This window comes from Poecilia formosa, unplaced genomic scaffold (assembly GCF_000485575.1).
Source record: "Poecilia formosa unplaced genomic scaffold, Poecilia_formosa-5.1.2 Scaffold218, whole genome shotgun sequence".
Classification (NCBI taxonomy): Eukaryota; Metazoa; Chordata; class Actinopteri; order Cyprinodontiformes; family Poeciliidae; genus Poecilia; species Poecilia formosa.
The window spans coordinates 530,711-545,023 of record NW_006800157.1 but is presented as its reverse complement, the minus strand read 5'-3'; the positions used below and the strand labels follow the sequence as shown (position 1 = coordinate 545,023).

General features: G+C 36.1%; 1 protein-coding gene across 2 annotated transcripts; it reads right to left on the bottom strand.

The window, feature by feature from the left end:
- Nucleotides 1–300: 300 nt before the first annotated feature.
- On the bottom strand, nt 301–13,391 carry LOC103149167 (FERM domain-containing protein 7). Of its 2 annotated transcripts, XM_016679740.1 has the most exons (12): nt 13,077–13,391; nt 8,679–8,783; nt 8,563–8,605; nt 7,883–7,961; nt 7,560–7,657; nt 7,306–7,420; nt 6,645–6,792; nt 5,975–6,070; nt 4,892–5,055; nt 3,481–3,549; nt 3,204–3,279; nt 301–2,711 (listed from the first exon to the last, which is right to left on the bottom strand). In XM_016679740.1, the coding sequence occupies exons 1-12, from the start codon at nt 13,203–13,205 to the stop codon at nt 1,515–1,517; spliced, it is 2,319 nt and encodes a 772-aa protein (XP_016535226.1). In that variant the 5' UTR covers nt 13,206–13,391; the 3' UTR covers nt 301–1,514. The 2 variants fall into 2 exon arrangements, with proteins under 2 accessions (XP_016535226.1, XP_016535227.1); XM_016679741.1 differs by lacking the exons at nt 8,563–8,605; nt 13,077–13,391 and having other exon boundaries at nt 7,883–7,939; nt 8,679–8,757.
- Nucleotides 13,392–14,313: the final 922 nt, after the last annotated feature.

Genomic DNA, 14,313 nt, shown 5'->3' with positions numbered 1-14,313 from the left:
GAGTTTTAAAAAAATACCCTTGTTAATGTCTCTAATTCCTCTCTTATTAAACTTGGTTATTGGATGTTATTTATGTCACTGAGACAGAAAGTCCAAATTACAAAAACCCCTAAAACCTAGGGTAATATCCACCTTTTGTAAAAACAGAAAAAAATGCCACTTTGTTTCATTAAAATTTTGCATGTTTAATTTATTGCTGAGCAAATTAAAAAATAAAATTATTTTTATGTTTTAAAATGGTATGCCCACCCAAATAGTTTCAACTTTGGGATTCGGCCTCATGCTGCAAAAACCACTGGCTTAATAGACGGAGATCAATACTGTGAAATGTACCAGTCTGAAGAGGAGAAACGTAATTGCAGCGAAGATCAAGGATTTCTTTTTGTTGACTGTTGCAGCACATATACTTAACTTTAATCCATCTCCAGATTCTTATTTTATATTTTTGCGAAATAAACTGATGTTAGATAACTTGATTTTGAGAACTGCTAACTCCTTGAATCAGCTACAAACCACTGTTAGAAACCAGATTCATCACAACTGTAATCAGCAAAATCAAATTGATGTGAACAAAAGAAAAAGAAAATAATCAAAACTTGAGGTTTACTTAATTATTGAATATATTGAATCAAACAATTACTAAACATCATTCGTTTCTAAGTGTCACTAAACAAGGCAACAATGCATTTTGTTTCCACCTTAACATTTGTCACATTTATTAGCTGCGTTTCCATTACAAATGAGCGCAAATCTTTATCTACGTTACCTTAATGTTAAAATCACGCGTGAATACGCGAGATCACGCGATAAGTCATTAAAACTCATGCCAGTTACGGGTGTAAACGGTTACATGAGATATTCGTATTCCAGCCGTGGTGCTAGCGTTAGCATTAGCATCTTATTCAGACGTTGGAGCGGCTACAGTTTGCGCCGTTTTGGGGAAATTATAGTCGGCCATTTTGCAGAAGGGCTACGGATTCAACTTTTTATGGATTTTGCGGTAATGTGAGAGCTGAAGATGGAGTCGGCTAAAAGTTGTTCCAGAAATAACAGAAATACAAACCACGAAGAAGAATGCTTCCTGGGCAGAGGTGGGTAAAGTAGCCAAAAATTGTACTCGAGTAAGAGTAGCGCTGCTTCAACGTATTTTTACTCAAGTAAAAGTGAAAAATGGCTGTCCGAGAAATTATTAATTTGTAATTTTAAAAAAAAGTATTTGGTAAAAGTCTACTCAAATACTGAGTAACTGATCAAATTATCAATCATTTAATATTTAAAAATTACATCAACAGCCAGACTAAAATATAGAGTTAAGTGGAAATTTTAATATTTTAAGGGCCAAACTGACAATATTTCATATAAGTGTTTCATTAAGCACATTTATTTTCGTAATTTCAATTTGCACAATTCCATGGTTAATGGAAACGCAGCTAGTGTCTTCTCTACAATCCACAGTTGATGCGTATGAAAATACAACCTGCAGGGTGAGACTCTGATCTTATCATTCTCTCATTTCAGAGAGAGACTTGCGTGACCTTTACTTGGGTTTTTGCCTTCTCTCCTTCGCTGGTCTGTCTCTTGTCCGGTTCAACCTCAACCTTGGATTCTTTTTTAGCAACACCCTCTTCCTCCTCCTCATCCTCCTCATCCAGCTGAAGACTTCCGGAGGAAAACCTCATCCTGGCCAACCCGGCGGACCCCACCATCTTCCCCAGCTGATGAGGTGGGCAGTAGTACGGGTAGAAAACCTCTGGATCGGAGTCGCTATAGCTTCTTGCGGCACCGCCGATCATGCACATGGAGGCGGGTCGATCAGGCAGCTGCGAAGAGTTGAGCGGGAGGTAAGTGGGTCTGGAGGGCCGTGTAAGGTGAGGATAGTAACCCAGGGGTCTGAACTCGGAGGCGGGGTTAAAGGCCGGGTTTGCGCTCCTGGATAGATGAAACTTGACATCCGGTTGGCTGGCAACGCGGCGAGGTAACCCAGGCAAGAAGTTGGAGTCGTCACTGTAATGCCCCGCCTCCGTATGTCCGACACCCAATAGCCTCCCTCCATTGCTTCCTGTTTGGTAGACCCGTGCCAGTCCAAGACCCCCTGATCCATAAGGGCGAAAGTTCCTTCTAATTGGCGATACGGATGGCGAATCTTGGGCTAAGGGGTAGAAAGCCGGCCGCGAGATGCCGGCATCCATTGGCATATAGTCCCGCCTCGCTACATGTGGGAAACGCTCCAGTGACGAAATGGCGACATAGTCGGGCAAGTAGTGGTGTCGGTTTAGAGGCGAGGGCGCAACAAAGGGAAACGAAGGGAGGACGGGGTGGTACTGGTAGGCGGGGGAGTTGGGGTAGAGAAGAACCAGCTGCTGAGCGGCGTCTGGGTGTGGCTGCGGGTTGGGCCGGCGTCGTGAGCGGTTGGCGTAGACCCCCGCTAGCCTTTGAGCTTGTCGATGCGCCCTCGTCTCCTCCGTTAAAGACACTGAGGACGATCTGAACTTAGGCGAAGGGGTCGACTGGTGGAGCGACGGTGAGAGCGGGGTGACTTGAGCTAGGGAGTGTGGCCTCTGATTGACCTCAACAGATGATTGGCTGCGTTTAGCCCCTCCCTCGCTGAGGTCAGCGTTATTTAGGCCTCGCCGGCGTACGTCCATTTCATCGTTACTGTGAACCGCCAGAGCACGACTGGTCCGAGGAAACGGGCGCGTTTGTTCGTATACCTGGGGAGGCAAAACACAACTTAACTGAGCTTTTTACCCACTTGTTATTATTAGTTATTCTAAGTAAGTAATTCCTTAAGATTGGGGGAAAAGTACTATTTATTTCACTTTCAACAAAACAAATAATCTGCTAATGCCACTAGAACTTTTTCAGCAGTATTAAGGATTTACTGACCTAAAACAAGCTCCTATATCTTGCTATAAAGTTACTTATGTTAGTTTTGTCTTATTTCAAGTGTGCTAAAATATAATCACTAGAAACTAGACCAAAAATACTTGGTGACTTCTACGTTCTGCGCATGCGAGTCGCACAGAAGTCGGATTCTGGTTGCATTTAATAAGTAGCATGAACGACCACACAAAAATCAATTAAACATCAAGACCTCCTCTGTGAACGTAGAATGTTTTTTGTTTCTTTAACTTTTTCTCTTTATCATTTTACTATTAACTTATCATAAAGTTGTGACATAATAAAGATTAAAGTCAGGTCACCTCTTTGGAAACCTCAGTAAGGAGATCCGGAGAAGATCGACACTGTCTGGGGTCATAGTCAGACTGACCGTGGGTTCTGGACATTCAACAAAAAACAAAAGGTTTTAGTTTTAGTGATTTCAAAGTTTAAAACTTTTAAAGTATTTTCTATGAGAAGGATCATCCAAATTTAAAATTCAGCATTAAAAAATGAAAAAGTAAATCTTACTTTTGAGGAAAAGTTATGTAAATATGATATATATATATATATATTTTTTTTTTTCTGGTTGATTTTCACCTTTCAAAGCGTGACGGTTTCTTTTCTCCGGATCCCATACATTCCAGCAGCTGCTTCTGGGTTCTCCCACTGAAACATATCATATTTTATTAGTCATTATCAGTTACACGAGTGCCTCAGATGTACTTCACAATTTCAATAACCTTACATTAACTCTTCTGTGACCATGGTTATTTTGTTTGTATAACTTTAACTGGGTTGATCCAGATAAATGAGACATGGTCAGGGTATATATATATTTTGTTTAATTGTAAATTTTTCTGATTTTTTTCATCCCTTTCATCTGTTTCTTAATCTAAATGGATAAATCTGTGATCCTTCAACATTTCTTATTCAATTTCAGAATACTTCTGAATGCTGTTTCATTGTAATCTGTCTTTAATATTTGATCGTTTTTGATTTCTTAATTCTGCAATCACATTAATTTGATTTCATATTGTTTTCCACTAGGTGGAGCTGTTTGTTTATACACTATAAATGTACCAATTCACCACAGAGAAGCACTATGAAAACACAAAATGTACCCACCATTTTTTAGTTTCTCATTCAAATATCTTAGTTTACTCAAAATATGGCAAAACTAACTTGAAAGCATCTTTTTGGCAAGATATATGAGCTTGTTTTAAGTCGAGAATTCTTAAATACTCATTAAAAATAAGTACTAGTTCCACTGGCAGTCTTTTCCACTTATAATGGGAAAAATGGAAAAGATTTATAAATGTTCACTTGTAACTAAATTTATAAGTGAAAATTTGCCGGTGGAATTGGTCCTTATTTTTAATATATTCAAGAATTATTGACTAAAAATAAGCTGAAATATCTTGTTGAAGAGTTAATTTTAAGTTAGTTTTGTCTTAATTCAAGTGTCCTAAGATACATGAATGAGAAACTAGATAAAAATACATGGTGAGATTTTATGATTTTGCAGTGCTGATTAAAAAGAAAAATGAACTTTTGATGTACTGACTTTAAATTACATCTTTTAAACAAAAAGATGAAATATTACCAATTTTAAGTATTTTCCAGATTCAGACTACTAGAAAAATCCGATTAGCAACTATTTATGAGGGGAAAAAAATCCACTTTCATTGGGTTTTTTCTGAAAAATAAAATAACTAACTGTTAAACTGGTATTTAAAAGGCTTAAAATAGAAAAAATTCGCAAAAAATTGTAAGGTATTCAAAGGACTAGTGATGGTATTTATTTAAAAAAACAACAACTTTATACTGAATATTAAATTAACAATCTTAAAAATAGAAATTTTTGTGTCCAAAGACTAAAAAGATTAAATTATTAATACATATTTTATATATGAACAACACTGAAACCACCAACCTGACAGGAAGTCCAGTTGAGTTCTGTTCAAACATTTAGGATTACCTGGATCCATGACGGTTTAAATTGGAATACCTGTATCTGAATCTGGAGCCTTTGCAGGACAGCAGGGTTTTGTGAATGGGCTTCGGTTCCTCTGCCAGCTTGAAGAAAGCGTGATACTCCACACACATCTTCCAGAACGATTTACAAACATCGCGGCTCGCCATGGCGAACTCCAGCGTGTCCTTACATGAAGCCTGGATGGGCGGGAGACATTGCTTAGTATTCTGCTTAGGCTGATAAATCAAACATTATATAATTATTTTAACTCTGAAATCCGTCAAAAACGTAAATATTTTATAACGATTTTAGTTGATTCTAGTGTTATTTATAGTTTGTGCCACCTGGACTGTTGTTCAATGATGTTTTCAGCATCTAGGAAGTTGACTCTAAGGAAGAACTGCAAACATCCAAAACACCCAGCATGTGTTGGCATTAAGCCATTAGCTGTCAGTAATGGGGTGGTGGTAGTTTGATAGTCTCCAACAATCAGTCAACACTCGGACTGAAGTGCAGCAAACAAAATCTCATCAAGTAATTTTGGTTTAGTTTCTTGTGCAAATATCTCATTACACTTGAAATAAGACGAGCTGTCATTATTCTGCTACTGCTGATAAAACACAATTTTGCATTTGCAGAGTTTCATTAAATTAGAAACTAAAATCACATGTGAAACAGTTTGTTCGTGTTATAAGTCATTTAAAAAACGTCACACCATCAGCCTCTAACTACTTCCCGTCTTCTTTGTCGTTTCTGTCAGTAGTAACACCCATGTGTTGATCACATGACTTGTGTGATGTGAAAAATGTTTTTCCATTGCAATTTTGTAAAATATATTAATTTTGATGCAGCCGAAAAACCTCCTCATACTGGCACAAAAACCTGTCGTGTTTCTCCTGAATCCAAACAGTTGGCCACCATGGCTCTCCAGTGCCAGTTTCCAACATGCTGTCTCCTCGCAAATTTCAATCTTTAGTGTACATATCTACCATATCTACATATCATCACTTTCACATAGGAACATTTTTAAAGAGATTAGCTTAATGTTCAGCTCCTCCTGAATACAATCATAACCTGAAAAGTACTAGAAGAATTACACATACAGAAAGTTCTCACCCCAACTCTATCGTGAAGTTTAATGAGGAAATGTTTGCGTTTGAAGCTCAGTTTGCGGATCTTTGCCCAGCTGAATGTGTTGATTTTGGTGTTTCCCTGCAAAAAATAAAAAACAAATATCTCCATGACTACACAACATCAATTTATGATGAAAGATGTTTTAATGTCATTTAAAGCCATTTCATGTTTTGTTTTTAGCAGAAATTTTTGTTTTCTGCTGAAGCAACAGAAAACAGTGCATCATTTTCAAGTGGAAGAATAGTTATTGAAAATGTTTTAAAAATAAAATCTGAAAAGTGTGGCATGCATTTATATTTAGCCCCCTTTACTTGTACACCCATAAATAAAATACATTACAACCAACTGCCGTCAGATGCCATGCAAGAGTAAACAGAGTCCGACCGTGCAAAATAGATTGTAATCTCACAAAATAATAAAAACGTCCAGGAACTTTTCCAAAATCTTGAGTTTTATTAGTTATTATCAAGTATTTTAAAGTCTATGTTGACCTGTTTGTGGCACTAAATAATTCAATCAACTGCTTACTTTGCAAGATATTCAACAGATTCTTCTTCAGAGCGAGATAAAATAACCCCTTGGTAAGCTCTAACTTTATGAAGACGTAGTTTAATTGAATGTTGAAATATTTTGAACACCAGTAAGCATTTACCTGAAAGACCAGCACTCCAGAATGTGTGACGGCCAGGTTGATCCTCATTCCCTCCCCGTCGTTGGCGGCGTGCGGCCGGATGCCGTACATGTCCAGCTTCCTCGCCACCTCCAGCAGCTGGATGTCCGCGTCTGCTGGAGAGGCTCCTCTAAGGACAGAGACAAACAACAGATTATATTAGGAATTAAAAAGTTTAATTTTTTCAATTAAATTTTAAAAAATTAAAAAATTAAATTGAATTAAAAAAATAAAAAAATGTTGCCTAAATGTAATAACAGCATTCCTTTGGTGAATGATCATTTGTAGCAAAGGATGCATCTGCTGCTAAAGAATAGACTTTTATTTTGAAAAGCTCTGCCCTTTATATTTGATTTCGCATCAATACAGTGAAGGGTGGATCTGTTTAGTATTTTTTGGATTAATTGATTAGTAATTGGATAGCAAAAAAGGCTTAATGGGACTTTTTTTTAATAGAGTTTAATCCGGGTGGAGCTAAAACTATGCTACTTGAAGAGTTCTGAGTATAAAAAGAGTTTATTTTAAATGCAAAATTTATATTTTTTGTACAATTTCAGGCATAATGTCAGTATTGTGTTTTTAGAAATGATTTTGTCCAGGAAAATTTGATTTTAGAGTTGATTGATATCCTGTTTCTTTATACCTGTGTCTTTTATGAAGCTTGATTATTTTGTGGTCCAGATACTCCTGGTTAGGGACGTAGTGCTTCATCTCCAGGTGCTGATAATCCAGCTCCTCATCATAATCCCCGATTTCTGCTGTAAAAGAAAAAGACGCTCTTCTTCTATTTTTCTTCATATGTTGACTGAATCCATTCAAACATGCTCAAATGTATATTTGGATAAGATTTACTGTGAATAATTAAAGTTTGCTTCAGTTTGTGCTTTTCATGCTTACATTGTAGTATGTGTGAAACCAGCAGGGCGGCGCTGTTGTCATTACATGTCAGACTACCGTTGGACAAATCCTGCTTTATCTGTAAGGCAAAAAGATACCTGCGCATACAAAGCAGTTAACCAGGGTGGGAGCTGCATTTTGAATTTGTTCACTGTAAGTGTAGATATTGTTTATAAAGTGCTTGTTAGCATAAAAGAGACCTCACACATGTACAGTATATGAATACAATGGAGAGCTAACCATAACCGAATCATAGCTTATTTAAGAAGGTTGAATTGCTGCTAATTTTCATAATTTTAATTTCCAGTTAATTCAAACTTTACCTGGTAAGGCCTCTCTTTAGTTGCCCAGGGTCTGGTGGGAAGAACTTGACTATAAACCTAAAGAATAAGTCATTGGTGTCTGAGAAATAACAAAAAAGAGAGAGAAAATGTATTATTTTGCTAAATTTGCTGTTGAAATAAGTATTGCTAATGTGAGAAAAATAAAACTGGCATTTCCTATTTTTTTTTATTCATAGCCATATCGTGTGTGGTAAAAGGCCACTTATTGTAGGACTAGCCAAAGCATCAATCAACATGCTGTAGCTTAGAAGCTAACTCTGTGGTTATGGCTAGCTAGCTGTGTGGAGAACAAAAAACATCAAAATTATCAAAAATATTCTTTAATTTATTTGTTGTAACCTTGCCCTTGACATTTCTTCCCAGGATTTTGTATAACTTAATCAACTGAAATGACATGCTACAAGCTAGCTAGCCAGTTAGCTAGCTCCTTTAGGGGAAAAAAAGCTGTTTATAACTCTTTCTAGTCATATTTACTGTGAAATTTGACTATAAAATTAACAATACAAATGCCTTAAAATGTATTTTCCCTAAAACTTCACAATCTGCTTTTAATTTGGTCTTTGCAGAAACTGGATGTCTAGTTAATTTTATGTTCCTGAAGTGCTAAAATTAGCTCTAATACCCCCAGTGGTCTCAAACATGAAGAGAAAATGACTTACATTTAATCTGTTTGACTAAGGGTTTTAGCAGTTCCAACCAAACCTGCAACAGAAACGTATTCAGAGACTCAACAGCATCTAAAATGTTTGCGTCTGTGTTATTTTTTGTTTCTTACATAATGGCCACTGTGGTGTCTGAACTCCAGTCCAAAGTATTCCTTCTCAAGCAGCTTCAGATGTCCACAAACTTTGTTGAAAAAATCTCCACCTAAAACATTTTGCTGTCAAAAGAAGAGCAGAAGTTAAAATGAGTGTTGGAGAGAAGGGCAATAACTGGGCTTCTTATAATTGAGAAGTTTTTTAATCTGGAGATACTCATGGGGCTTTTGGTGAAATATACCAACTTTGATTAATGTGTGATGAGTTTCTAAAATTTTTGAAGCAGTTAATTGACAGAAAATATGGATAGTTTTGTTTTTACAAACATCATTAATATGAATTTATCAAAACAATAAATCAAAATCCTTATGATAAATGATATGATAAATTGAAAACAGCCTAAATCAATGATGGATGGAAAAACAATATTGTATCAAGTATAAAGGGCTAAGATAAATTTAAAACATTACTGGTGTGATTGTCATTTTAGTCTGTTTTCTGATACTTGTTCTGATTATTTCATATAGTTTTTTTTTTACTGTTTTGATAGTTTTGTATAGCAATTATTTCTCTCTTTGTCTATTGTGTGTTTTTTTTATATTTTTCATCTAAAGTGTCTCAAATGTGAGACACTGTGTTTTCTTTATATTTTAAAATATATTTTTAGTAATTACGTACAGGGCTTTGTTTGTAATTTTGCCAATTACATTTTTAACAGTTATAATCATTAATGTTGTGCATTTTAGTTGCGAAGACAACTGTAAGTCAATATTTTGTGCAGATCCGGTTCTTCCAAATTGCTGCAGAATATATTGTTCATTATGCAAATGGGGCTTTTAGTTATTAGATTTATTCCAGTTTTATCCTGGATGGCTTGGATTTTTAACACATCTTTTCAGCCAAAAAATAGACTCTTCACAGTTCAGTTTAACTTTATAAATGCATTTTTTCTGCTTTTTTTTTTACATCTGCACATCTATATTTTGCCTAAGTAAAAAGCCCTGTTTGTGCATTGTTCACTTTCTCCAGCAGCAGAGGTTTATTTTAGTTTTCTCTGGCTGCTGCATGGTGTTTAACTCTGCAGAGTGGCTCACTGGAAGACCTTCATTAACTTGTCTTGGAGGAGGAGGAGGAAGAGGAAGAGTTGCTGCCGATTATAGAGAGATCAGAGTACAAAGTGATGATTACTGGAAACAAATAACCATCCTCAGAACAGTTGGTGACAGGAACGACGTTACATGAAGTGTAAGATGGGAAATCATCTGTAGAGCATTTGCTAATCTGTACTCTCAGGTTTTACTCATGTAAAACACTACAATAAAATAGATTTTGACCATTTTTTCCTCAAATCTGCTGCACAGTTTAGGTAGGTTGTACAGGCACAATTAAAAGTACTGTCCTTTAGTTAGCCAAGTTTCTTTTGCTTTTTTTTTTAAACATCCAGTGAAATGTTACCCAAAAACAGATTGTTCATGTCCATTTATTAAACTTTGCTAAATGCAGCAAGACTCTTATCACGTTTTTTATAGGTGGAAATAAAACCCAAACCAGTTTTTTATTTTTTTATTTTATTTTTTTTTAGCATAATTAGTTAGCAGCTAGCTACAGAATAGCACTTCATTTTTGAAAATGTAGAAAGCATAAACTGTTAAAATACCTCTGTTTATTTGCAGCGTGTTTAAATAAAGTAGTTTGTACCAATGAAATGTTACTTGAATCATATAAGTGTTCCAGTAGTAGGGTAAACGGCAACTTAGCGGTTAGCTAGTACGGCTAGCGGCATGCTAGCAAGCCCTGATTATGATATTGGGGTGATGGGCTATAGTTAGAGCTGTTTTCCTGATAAGTTCTGTCATTTACCAGCCCTTTGCCAATGTGTACAGATGTTTTTATGTTTTGTATTTTGGCAATAAAAGTGATTTAACAATAGATTGTTTTACTTTTTTTATTGGGAAAATCCTACTGACATTTGGATGTTGACATAACTTTGCTTTAACTTTTTCAATATTTAGTACCAGTGGACTATTCAGAACAGGTTGTATTATTTCCACATAATTATCCATTTAAAAAAATGAGATATAACATGATATAAAAGAAGTCGGACGCTATAAAGGCAAAATAATTTTTGTATTGTCCAAAAATCTACTTAGTTTCTGAAGCAATAAAAAACTGCCATCCATAAGAAGATCTCCCATACATGCAACACAGCTTGTTCATGTTCTTTACATCAATCTGCTTTTTTTTTCTTTTCATCCTGTCTGATCATTAATTGTGTTTTTGCCCTGGAGGTTGAAGGATCGGGGTCAGAGGAGAAAACCTGTTTCCTCTTGTCTAACATGCACATCTCTGAGGTAAGCTGATTCTCAGAACCGTCTCTGACATCACAAACCTGATTTTAAGTTCAAATTTAAAACGGTTAAAGGTTACTATTGAAGGGTTGGAGCAGTAGTCTTAAAACTCTTACACTTCAAACTAGTAATTAGAATAACAGGAAAGAAGTTGCATCTGCAGTTCCACTTTTTGGATGGGTGTTTTACTCTCATTATCATCTTTATACTTGTAACAGGGTTTTATTTAAAAAAATATATTATAGATGTTAAGTTTGTCAAAATTGGTTTATTTATGCTTCAAATTCATTTTGTTTCGTCAAATGGCCATTTTTACTGACATTTATTCCTGTAAAAGTTGTGCTGTGATGCTCTTAACAGTGGTTACCATAGCAACCAGTAACTGACAGCCCCTCCCCTTTTTCTGTTGTCATCTGTAACACTGTTTTCTTTAAAAGTGCTGTATTTTAACACATTTTAGACAAACGGCATTTATATTCATTCAGGGCTTTGTTTGTAATTTTGTTATGTCATATTTTTAACAGTTATAATTAATGTTGTTCATTTTAGCTGGTTAATTTTATAACCGTTAACTGCTGTCAACTGCTCATTGGGAGCTGTTGCTTTGTAGTTTGTTTAGGGTTATTTATTGTATTTTATTCATTGTAATGGGGCAGAAGCTGATGGTTAAATCCAACTTGATTTTCTCTCTTGGGGTAAATTCAGTGTCTGTTGTGAGGTCAGCCACATTGGAGCAGAGACAAACAAAGACGGGTTATAAACACATAACCTATGTTTATCATAGTTTATTTTTACTTCATGTCATCCACCCATTCTTCTTCTGCTGTTTGGTTTTCCCTCATCCCTCTGGCCTCCTATTATTAAGCCTGTACTGATGTCCCAGAGGTCGTGGTAAATGGAGCTACTTTGCAAACACAACACTGTGAGCTGAAACGGATACACACTCTGAGAATCTTGCTCTAAAACTGCACTGCTGCCTCGCAGGCGACGCCACTGGTTTTAAAAACATACACACTGTTTACTCCTCATCCCCTGGCCTGGATCCTATGGGCTGGATGAAAGCCGACCATGCATCAGGTGGCTACAACAGTACAGGAAGTAATCACTTGATCCCTTTTCTGAATTTCTAACTTTATTCCCTCACAAGCTTTTTTTTTATTTTTGGTAATGCTTGTCTGGCAGCTCTGCTTTATATAACCTGAATATGCTGTGGTGCGTATCAGAGCTAAAACCTAAAGGAGTAATGTGGAAGGGAATGCTTAATGTCTGCCGGTACCTTGGATGGTTACCATAGCGACGGAATGCATGCTGTAGGAGCAACGTTGCTGACCAAAGAGCAACAGAACACTAAATGATCCTGTTGCTTAAGTAATCAAACAGCTAATATCCAACATTTAAAGGAAAAATCTACATTAATTATTTATTTATTTATTTTTATCAATTTATAAATACGTGTATAGAAATGGGTTCCAGAGTGGAAATCTCGCCCTCGTGTATTTATCTTGACAACGAAAACATATATTTTGTGGAAACTAGGGCAGCAATAGATATTTTTTTAGTAATTTATTATTTTATAGATTATTCTGATGATTTGATTAATTAATAAGTTAAACAAAATTGTCGCATTCTTCACATTTTTCATTTAACCTCTTAAGCCTTTTTTATACATTACTGGAAATAAATTAAAAGATGCAAGATGTAAGGAAATTCCTTTATTAAAATGCAATAACACAGCATTCCTTTGGTGAAAGCGTGATTCGTTTACTTCTAACACCAATCTTTCTGCTTAACTTAACATCAATGTGATTATTTAATTTGAAGAAGTACTTATCTGATGCAGAGAAGCTATTAATTAATGGGTTTCATTAGTGCATTCATGTACAATCGGTCTTTGAGAACATTTATGATCTTAATATGACCCAAAATTAAGTTTAGTTTGGCACTGCTGGTTTAAATTGTGGAAAAAATCATCCTGATTAATTTTTCAACCCATTATTTGTAAAAACAAAAGAAAAGCATGTAAAAGTTATTACAGAGCTGAAACACATGAGGGTATTTTGTGTTTACCTCCACCTCGAACGTGCGCTCGCTGTCGTCCAGGAAGATCACGCGCAGCCGGAGTTTGGTCTCCTTGGAGACCCGCGGCTTGGTCGCGAGACCTCCCAGAGTTCGAGTCCGCCGATGTCGGTCTCCCATCGTCCGATTTTCTCAGGAGAAACACAAACTACGACAGTAAATCCATCTTCACGAGAGTGAAAGAGTAAGGCTTCACGCGCTCCTCTTCACCCTCATCATCCTCGCGGCTGCTGAAGCTGCTGTGCGAGCGCGCGCTGTCCGGATGCGTCATGGCACGCGGCAGATGTTGTCCTGAGCCGCTGATCAGAGTCTGAAGAGCTGCAGCTGCAGGAAAGCGAGATCTAAACGCCTCTGAGAGCCGCCTCCTGTGGCGCTCCGAAGATCAAACTTTACGAGAAAAACAAAAACAAAAATATATCTTTAAACCCGAACTAAACCAGCCATTAGCCTATTTCTTTCATTGATTTTTATAGATATTGATCGTTTTTGACATGTTCAACATTTTTTCTCCACCAAGAAACATGGAAATTTTGCCTTACTGAATTTTTTTTTTACTATTACTTATTATTTATGTATTTCTCATGCCACTAATCTGATTTATTTAATGAATCTGCAGAAACCTTTAGACTCTGAAGTGTATATTTTTAATATACATTTCCTTATATATTCATTTTCTTGGACTTATTGGCAACTTTTTCATGTTTTCTATTTAAAGGTCCTAAACATATATAAGTTATTCTGTTAGATTTAAGACCATAAATTTGTGCTAAACTGAATGAAATTCATCTGTGTAAACAGTAATATATGACTATAATGTTCGATGTAGCGCAATAATGATAATATAATCATGTTAAAATGTGTATTTTCTTCTTTATTTGTAAGTCATACCAGTTTATTGTCAGTGTATAAATCAAATATTCACAAGAACATGCATAACTAACAGGTTAGAGCAAATTAGTTATTATATGTTAAAGTGAAACATGTTTAATTTATTTCACTGCTGTATTCTGTGTTGCTGCTTTACAGCAAACATTAACTAATAAGAGACAAAAAAAACAGGAATGCCACTGAAATGAGGCCATTTTGACCAATAAGCTAAAATATTCAACATATATTGACTAGTACAGTAGTGTCCAAAACTGTATGAATGTGAAAAAATCTATATGAGGCCACAGCGGGCGTGCATGCGTGTGTGTGTGTGTGTGTGTGTGTGTGTGTGTGTGTGTGT

Coding starts and splice junctions, on each gene's coding strand:
- LOC103149167 (XM_016679740.1), bottom strand. CDS start 13,205: ATGGGAGACCGACATCGGCGGACTCGAACTCTGGGAGGTCTCGCGACC. Junction 7,962..8,562: donor CTTAGTCAAACAGATTAAAT/GTAAGTCATTTT, acceptor GTTATTTCTCAG/ACACCAATGACTTATTCTTT. Junction 6,071..6,644: donor CTGGAGTGCTGGTCTTTCAG/GTAAATGCTTAC, acceptor TATTTTTTGCAG/GGAAACACCAAAATCAACAC.